The sequence below is a fragment of the Nestor notabilis genome, unplaced genomic scaffold (assembly GCF_000696875.1).
Source record: "Nestor notabilis isolate BGI_N333 unplaced genomic scaffold, ASM69687v1 scaffold36279, whole genome shotgun sequence".
Lineage (NCBI taxonomy): Eukaryota > Metazoa > Chordata > Aves > Psittaciformes > Psittacidae > Nestor > Nestor notabilis.
Genome location: NW_009944758.1, coordinates 5,824 through 15,236, shown reverse-complemented (window position 1 = coordinate 15,236; position 9,413 = coordinate 5,824). Strand labels below are relative to the sequence as shown.

The 9,413-nt window shown below is 44.0% G+C and overlaps 1 protein-coding gene across 1 annotated transcript in view; it reads left to right on the top strand.

Annotated features, from left to right (window-relative positions):
* Positions 1-2,383: 2,383 nt before the first annotated feature.
* Positions 2,384-9,413, top strand: part of PGK1 (phosphoglycerate kinase 1) — a gene marked incomplete at its 5' end in the record, with an annotated part of 10,246 nt that continues 3,216 nt past the window's right edge. The window contains 7 exons of the mRNA XM_010022541.1: positions 2,384-2,434; positions 3,550-3,705; positions 3,833-3,977; positions 5,887-5,990; positions 6,735-6,854; positions 8,893-9,007; positions 9,265-9,413. The exon at positions 9,265-9,413 is cut by the window's right edge and continues 46 nt beyond it. Of these exons, the coding sequence (XP_010020843.1) occupies positions 2,384-2,434; positions 3,550-3,705; positions 3,833-3,977; positions 5,887-5,990; positions 6,735-6,854; positions 8,893-9,007; positions 9,265-9,413 (840 nt within the window). The remainder of the gene's footprint in view (positions 2,435-3,549; positions 3,706-3,832; positions 3,978-5,886; positions 5,991-6,734; positions 6,855-8,892; positions 9,008-9,264) is intronic.

Genomic DNA, 9,413 nt, shown 5'->3' with positions numbered 1-9,413 from the left:
GGGCTGGGCGGGCGCCCGAGGGCTGGGCGGGTTCACACGCAGCTTTCCCAGGCAGGAGAAGGTAATTTCTCTCCTCGGCTGCTTGTCTGAGCCTGGCAAGTTGTTTTCGGTGGGATTTTGGTTTCGTCTTTCTCTTTCCCGTACGCTGGTTATTGGAAAGGCTCCGTATATCCCCAATTAACCATCAAAGAAACGTGTCTGTTACCTTGCTCGGAGGGATGTGTTGATGGGGAGGGCTGTGAACGCAGCCTCACGCAGCTCTGGCAGTGCCCATGAGCGGAACCATCGAGCTCCGCCTTGGTACATCGCTCTAATGTACGTGTATCATCCACAGGCCGAGAGGAAAACCGGCAGAGCTCTATTCCCCGTTTCCCTTCCAGCAAATCCAAACCCCGTTGCAATAAAAAAGTGAAAATATGGCTCTACCCCAATAAAATAATAATTCTTCTTTTTGCAGCAAGAGTTGAGTCGCAGGTATTCAGCACATCCTGCTGTAAAAACCCAAAATAGGAGTTTATAGCTTATTTGTAAAGTGTCAAAGCCTGCTGAAAGCCTGATGGAATTGCTGCCAAATTCCGGGAGATAAGGCCACAGAGCTACGTAGTGATACATCCTGCTTGAAATGCTTGTATCGTGGGGTTCTTTGTCCAAGGTCACTGAAATGTGACTGCTGTGTGGCTGGTACTGTGCTTGGTGAGTGCTCAGGTAGAACAGAACTAAAATTTCTCTTCCTTGTAGTCTGTGCCAGACAACTTCAGCTTTTCATCGAGGCTCTGTCTTATTTTGAAGTAGTTCCCTAGAAATTTGCCTAGCAGAAACCAGCCCCAAAATGAGTGAAGAAGCTAGCTCAGAATTCACACGTGCTTCTGAAATCTGGTGAACAAAAGATCCCTTTTATCTCTGTAACAGTTGATTTTTTCTGTTTTTCCCCCAGTCTGACTGGTTTTTACCTTTTCTGAGTTGTGTTGCAGTGGCAGAGGATGGGTTAAGCCAGCTCTTGATCTCGATGCTTAATGCACTTCAATCTATCTTTACAATTCAGTGATGAGCTACTAAAACTGAATGAAACGGCAAATGGGGTGTCAGTTTTTGTGTTTCCCTCCTGCTTCTCGTTTCCCTGAACAGAAGCACCATGTGCTCTCACTACTACTAAAAATGATACTTCTTTTTATCGCTTCTCATAGTCATCAGAATTTTAGCATAGTCATAACCTGCTTAACTTCCAGTCCTAATGTAAGCTTCAAGAGAAGTTGGGAATAGGGAGGAGAAAGGGTTTAAGGGGAGCTCAGATTTCAGTTGCCTGCAGTGGGGAAGAAGGGTGAGCTGGGTCTTAATTTTGTAGCTCTGCTGACTTCATAAAACAAACTATTATTTTACGCTCTCATTTTATAATAATAGGACAATAAAATAGCATGAAAAGTGCTTTTCTTTCCCCTTTCTAGAATTCATCCCCTGCACCGTGGGGCTGCCAGTTCAATTTCTTTCTGCTCGGCTACTCCTATTTTGCTGGCAGCTTTTGTCATTCTTTCAGTCTGTTTCTTGTGCTGAGCAAGAGAATTCAAGCAACGTGCTGAATTTTGCTGTTTAATATAGATAAGGAACAATGGAAGGTAAACTCGAAGGCCATGTTTCACTTCCCAAGTACTGCTGCTGCAGCCCATTCTCTTCCCTCCTGTAGCTCTGTGAGTAATTTCTGCCTTCTCCGTTATGCAACACAGCTTCCTGCTGCTGCTAGTCAGCACATGGGCACAAGGGATGCTAGCAAGGCGTGGCTGATGAAACTCCTCCTTTCCATCCCTTTAGCTGGCAGGAGTAGGACGAGATCTACCTGTAGAGCCTCCTCAGGTCTTCCAGTGGGAATGTGATAAGCCCAGCACTCGACTGTGGATTGATTAGAGAATAGAAATTCAAAGTTGTAGGCTATAACTGGACCACTTCCTGGAGGCTGCCTGCTTGCTGTGACAATCCAACCAAGCATCTTGGAGGCCTCATTAGACAACACGATGCCACTTTTCATTACTTGCTTCCTTTCCTTTGGAAGCTTCTAGTTGGTCATCCAAGGGTACGTTGTTTAAAATGAAAAGGTTGTGAGGAGCTTGTTCACTCTCAGTTTTATTTCCTGCTTGAGCATCTTTGCTACCGCAGTCATGAGCAGTAGGATGTATCAGTGGCACAGCTTTCCTAAGTCATTCTAGCAGATGTTTGTTCTCAGTTTGGCTGATAATGTACTGATTTCAAAACAGAACTTGTACACAAGGCAGAGCTAAACTTACTGTAATTGTCATGTTGCTGTTCTAGCCAGTGCCTTTACTGGCAGGTTCCCTTGCTCTTTGTAAAGAAATCTGTTGAGTATTTAATTTTATATATACGTTTTTTTTTTTAGGGTTGACTTCAATGTTCCAATGAAGGATCACAAAATAACCAACAATCAAAGGTGAGTTATAATTCCCATCCCAGACAGAAGCCCTGAAGTCTGTTTTCATTCCCATTTTAGCCCAGTTCTTTTAGCAGTACCTGGAACACTACTATGATTAACCTGTCATTGCTCATACCACAGTATTAAACATGTCTCAGAGAAGGTCATCAATTATTAATTAAATCCTTTGTAGCTATTAGCAGACTACACTAATTACAAGGCTGCTTCTCACTATGGAAAGCATATAGAAAAAATCTCTTAATTGTACAGACCCTAAACTTCATTCTTTAAATATCGCTGAAGTGTTGTGACCATTTCACAGCCACATCCCTTTGGCTGTGTGTGAAAAGATGCTGCCTTTTTTTGTAGTATCCATGAGACTTTCTGCCTTCTGGTTACCCTGCAGTTGTGTGAACTTGCTGGCTTGTGTTAGAATAATTGTTTCAGTGTAGTGCACAAAGACACAGGATTTAGAAACAGTGATATTAGATGTCTTGCCTTGCTTGTCTCTCACTTGCAGGCAGGTGCAGTCACCACAATATGTCACTGCTCAATGTTCCCATTGTTTCTTTATTGGTTCAGGATCACAGACTAAACCAGGAAGCCTGGTTATGTTCAAGTGTGTCCTGGCATTTCTTAGCTAAGAGCAATCAGCACAGTTTAGGTTACAAAATGTATTTCACTCCCGTGTCCTGCATTACATGGAAGATAACAGTGAAATGTATGAAAACATTGCTGGGATGGAGAATTTTGTTGATGCTTTCTGGAATGTGCTCCAGGATTGTCACAGGCCCTCAGAGAAGAGTAGGCTGGATTAGATCCACAGGGACAGCTGTGCTCTGTGGGATGTGGTTAGGCTCCTACACACTTGTTCTAGCAAGGACAGTTTCCTAAGAAGCCCAGTGTCCCTTTTGGAGACTTACTGGTAGTGATGCCTCTTTGATGAGAGGTTGGGTGAACTATGTGAGCATCACAGGTAGGATGGGCTTCTTAAGTAATTGTTCTTCCATGCTCTTCTCCTCCATTTCTTTTGTCATTTTGAGGGACAGTTCTTGTGAAAGTGGTCACTAAATCTCTTTGCCTGGTAAACTCTACTTGAATCCTTTTTAAGTTATTGTTCTCTGCCATTACAGAATCAAGGCTGCCGTTCCTACCATCAAGCACTGCTTGGATCATGGAGCCAAGTCGGTGGTTTTGATGAGTCATCTGGGTCGTCCAGATGGTGTTCCCATGCCTGAGAAGTTCTCCTTGGCACCTGTAGCTGTGGAGCTTAAAGCACTCTTGGGCAGGTAATGTAGAAGAGCAGTCAAACATGCATCAGGCCCTCTCTGTCAGTGGACCTGGATGCTTTCCTTTCTGAAAGCAAGAATCACTGGTGGAATGAACAAAGAGTCAGTGTTCATCTTGTGTTTGCAGGGAAGTCTTATTCCTGAAGGATTGTGTTGGTCCTGAGGTGGAGGCGGCCTGTGCTAATCCTGCAGCTGGCTCCATCATCCTGCTAGAGAACCTCCGATTCCATGTTGAAGAAGAGGGGAAAGGGAAGGATGCATCAGGGAACAAGGTAAAATTTCAAGTGTAGTTTTTTTGTGTGCCTGCTCTGGTCTTACTACCTATTTTGCTGCAGAATGACAAGGAGACAGCAGCCTGTATTAAAACCCTCTCAGAAGGGTGTCGGAGATCTTTAGTTCAACATGTCCCATCATTTATACTATGCTGTGCAAAAGGTTTGAGTCAAATACATTGACTTTCCAAGATGAAACAGGTGAAATGAAAGGCTCTAGATGACTGATGAAGGTGGTGCAGTCTGTAAAAGAAGGAAAAAGGAGCAAAATAGGGTTGGGCAGGAAATTGGTTGATGCTTATTAGACTTTATTTTGGGATGTCTAAAACAAAAACCAAGGTCTGTTGGAGATGGTTTGTTGCTACTGGGGCCGTAAGAATGATGCTTGTTTCTTGGTTATCTGGCTATTGTTTTAATATAATGCTTAAATACACTGCAGCAGAGGGGTTTTCAAACCCTTTTGCTGTCTGCTCTTAAGAGCAGACATCCAGAACCAGGCTGCCTTGCACCTCTGACATTTTCTTGAAGGTCAGGAAGAATGCTTGCTCCAGACAGCTGCTTTTCTTGGCGATGGTGACCTCGATGACTTTACACAGGCCTTGGCTCCTTTCAGATTTCAGTGTCTGGAGTGGAATGCTGACATCGTGTGGTGCCCTTTATGGGCTGACACAGGACTCCTGTAGTTAAAAAACCAGCCCGGAGAAGTAGTAAACCCTTGCAGATGGCAGTGAGAAATGCAGCAAGTCTGGATTTATTCACTACTAGAAGTATGTGCCACTGAAAGCCCAGTACGGTGGCAGGGAGAAAAGGGGTCAAGAATTGAATTTGCTTTGGGAACTGTCCCAAGTGCATTTCTGTAGTTCTCATCTTACTTAGCTGGGTGTAGAAGTCTGCACTGTAGTTGAGCACAACAGGAGAAGTGCTGTTGACTGACCTGCTTCTCATCCTAACAGGGATGAAAGTCAGTGCTATGGAAATAGCAATGCAGGACTGCAGGTTACTAACTGGTGCTTAGAAACTGTGGCTTTCCAAAGCAAATCAAGTGGTTGTGGTGCTTTCACTTGGAGCCTCTTGTGTTCTCCTTACAAACACAGGTTTTAACAGGAGCACTTGGTAAATTGCCTGGCTTTATGCAGTGAAGGAGCAGTTGACAGTGTAGTCCTATAATCTTGTGGTCCCTTTGGCTTAACATCTGCTCAGGCTGTGTGAACAAAAGGGGGCAACCAAAGCCATGTTGAATCCATCTCCCGTACATTAGAGCACCTTCCTGCCATTGTCCCCATGGTGTTGGATCTGTGCCTGGACATGTGTCTGTTCTTGCCCACTACATGCTAAGCTTATCCCCAGCTTTCTGATGCTGGCTGCTTTCTCTGTGTCCTGTTGTAGTGTGCAGGTTATTTATCAGTTAATCCTCAATGCAGTTGCTATCTCAGTCCTTCAGGAGCTCATCCTTTTACCTGTGGCACTTGGAGACCACGCTTTCTTTGTTCAGTGACCATCCGTGAGTTTAAGTCTCATCTTAGCATTGCGTTGTCTCTCCACACCATTTCTGAATTACCTGTGTTCACCACTAAGACTGGAAGTCTGTTGGAGAGCGACTGAATGGCTGGTAGTGCTGCAGTTTGTTCTGTTCTCCTCATGGATTAGAAACTTGAAGTGGGAACAGTCCTCAGGCCTGTAATAGCAGGAATAAACTCTTGGGCAGTTTAAACTATTTAAACCTTTCCGTTGCTCCTGCTGGTCTGGGAAAGAGCATATGAAATACAGTAACCTGTCAGAAGAACTGATGAGTTTCTCCAGCTGGTCTTTCATTGCTTTGGGTTTACAAGGCAAGTTGCTGACTTTGACTTCAGTTTCAGAATCAACTCTGTGTACCCGGATAGCACAAACTTGTTCTTTCTCTTTTTAGATCAAGGCTGATTCTGCAAAAGTGGAGGCTTTCAGGTCCTCTCTTTCTAAACTGGGAGATGTCTACATCAATGATGCTTTTGGAACTGCCCACCGAGCTCACAGGTGTGTACCCATTTTCCTTCCACAGGCAGACCTGCAGAATGATGTCTGCTATGGAAACACATACAGCTTTGCCCCAGTGAGTTTTAACTTCCCTTTGGGCATATCCCATTATCCTTCTGCTGTGTTTGTTACTAAGTAATGGATTTAGTGGAGGTGGGTGTCAGTAGTGTATGTTCTTTCAAGCTCTTGGGGAGCAGAAGACAGCTGAAACTTAAAATTTGAATTGACCTTTTAAGCTTTCGAGATACAAGTCCCTAAGCAGGTTATTTTTGTATAAATTGTGCTGCAATTACAGCAGACCTTTTTTCCAAGAGATTAATAACTCCAGATGGATTATTCTTGTGGAGTGTGTTTAGGTATGTGTACTAATACCTACATGATACTGACACGATGTCAGTTAGAGCAAACTCCAGTGGTCCTCTTTGAGCTTGATTTCATAATCCACTGCTATCAGAGGAAGGCATTTCTGCTCTCGCTGTGCTTATTTGTCCCTCAGTGTTTTGGATCATTATTAACAGCATAAATGTCTTGCATAATGATATGTCTGTGCAAAAGCAGCCTCAGAAAATAAGTGTGTCCAGCCATCTTATCAAACTAGGAAAACAGACCTTGTGTTTGTTTTCATACAGGTGGTAGCTATTCTCACTGCTGCAGCTGATTGGCTTTATAATGCTGTGAGACACAGGCCTGTTTGGACCTGTACTGACAGACACTTTTTCTTTCCTCCCTCTTTTTATTCTGCAGCTCCATGGTGGGTGTCAACCTGCCTCAGAAAGCTGCTGGCTTCCTGATGAAGAAGGAACTGGATTACTTTGCTAAGGCCCTGGAGAGTCCAGAGAGACCCTTCTTAGCAATTCTTGGAGGGTAAGAATCCAGAATTTTGTATTTCTGTTTAACTGCTCTGTAAGAAATGAAAAGCTACTTTGGCTTGGCTCAAACAAGTGCTTTCCTTTAATTGCATCTACAGTTCAGATTTGTAGGTAAGTCCTGAGATCCCTGTAAGATGTCATTAGAGAGGAGCTAACTGATCATGTCCACTCCTGTGGTACTGTCAGGGTCTGTTCATTGTATCTCCTGGCCTCTTATATTACCCAAGCTGAGTCTGTTGCAGAGAAGACCTGTTACACACACATGATGGCCGTGAAGCATTGTCAGTGACCCTTCCTCCACACTTCAGAATACAAGCATCCTGCAGGCTCAGCACTGTGTGAAGTCACACAGGCTGTCATTATGCAGTGGTGACCTGCTGTAGCTGGGTGGACCTCTGCTCTTCCTCAGCAGTTGGTGTGCAAAGAAACCCCCAAACCCAAGTGACTGCTTGTGTGTAGAAATAATTTCCCATTGTTGCTGAATGCTGTCCTCTGTGTTCCCAGTTCTGCACTGTGGTTCTATGACAGTGTATTTCAGTTCAGCAGATGAATTAAAACACTTTGCTAAGTAACACAAAGCTGGGACACTGTCACATTCCCATGTTCTTGATAGAAGTATGTGGCTTATTCCTGCTCTTTGCACCCAAACGTATGTTTTAAGAACTAGTTTTCAGTTCTCACATAGTTTGACACTTCTATGACCATGGTTATACTGAACAATGCTTTCTTTTCTTTTCATCAGTACCCTTGCAAGGTTTACAGCTGCAGGTGACCCATCACTAAGAGCTATACTTGCCTCATTGCCTTTGATGGAAGTTGCAGGTATATCACCCAGGGAAAGTTTGTTAGTTATCTTACCAGATGTTTGAGTTAGAGCAGCAGCTAGGATGGCCCAAATGTTAAAATATCAGGCCTGTTTGTAAAGTCTGGAAGTGTTGTAAATCCAGTGGGAACTAATAAGCTCTTTTGAGGTGCATGATCAGGGTGACCAGCATGTCCCAGTCCAGGAGCTTGATACTAAACTCACTGTGTGACCAAAAGCTGATGAACGCTGACTGCATCTTAGTCAGAGGAGGAGCTCTGGGAGTAGTTCAGAGGCAGAAAACACCTTTATGTGTTTGAAAGCAGCACCCTTCCACTGGTGGGGCAGCTTGTTCCTAGGTGGGATGGCACATGAGCAACTCTTGCTTGATTGTACCATAGGGAAGTCACACTCGCAAGTTGCATGTGGTCCAGCTGCAGGTTTGCTACTGCTTATATCTAACAAAATTTGGGCTAGAAAACAAACTGAGAAGAACTGTACTAACAAGTAAACTGGAAATGAACTGTGTTGGCAAAGAAAGCCCAGGTGCAGGAAAGCAGTTCAGTGCCAGGAGCAGGTATGTGCAAGGGAAAGAAACAAAACTCTTAAGTCACCTTCACGTTTTCCGCCCGGAGCTGCACATGGCAGGACAGGCCTCAGGGTTTTGCTGTGGTTTTGTCCTATCCCATCAACACGTCTTGACCCTTTCAGTTCCCACAGTGTAGCACTATCAGCAACTTTATGGCTTAACCTGGGGTCAGTGGCTGGTTCACGCCAGAGGATTTTGTGATCAGTAAGGTTGGATTTGTAGAGGCAACACCTGTTTTGTGGGGTTAGATCTGAAAGCATTTTGTTAATGAAATTCATACAATTATCCATTCAGAGATGGGGAAACTAAAGCAAGAAGAGGAAATGGTCTTGTCTAATGTCACCAAGCAGGGCACTGTGAAACTATGACAATAATGCAAGTCTTCTGTTTGCCAGCCCAGGTTTAGCTCAGGGTGGTTTGCTATGGTCTTTTAGGTAACAACAAAAATTCCATACATGGCCTTGACATGCCACTATCATGATATTGCCATTACTGAATAGTAGTTGATGAATTCTGCTTCAATTCCAAGACGTCCCTGTGAGGCTTCATGTTGTCTTAGCTAAAAATTACTAGAGACTAAGTTCTGTCAGAGGAGTTTGGGGCAGTGGCTGTTACTCATTATTTTTCCTTCTCTCTCACCAGAGCCAAAGTTCAGGATAAGATCCAGCTGATCAGTAACATGTTGGATAAGGTCAATGAGATGATCATTGGTGGTGGAATGGCGTTCACCTTCCTCAAAGTGATCAACAACATGGAGGTATGAAAAGAGCAATTCCGTGTCTGCTCCTTGTAAAGAATATGGTCAGAATGTCCCTTATGTATTGTGGTATTGAGAACCGTCTATCTCTGCTCTGCAAGAGTAGGGAGCACTGAAAAGTTGCCTGACAGTCACTTTGCTGCCTATGTCTAGCCTAGGTGCTTTAAGAAAATAGTATTTGGCTGCTGCTGTTCTCTTCTGTAATGACCAGTAACTAAACAAACACCTCTCTCCCTTTTCCCAACGAACTTCTCTAGATTGGCAACTCTCTGTTTGATGAAGAGGGATCAAAAATCGTCAAGGACCTGATGGCTAAGGCAGAGAAGAATGGTGTGAAGATTACTCTGCCTGTGGACTTCGTCACTGCAGACAAATTTGATGAGAATGCACAGACTGGGGAAGCCAC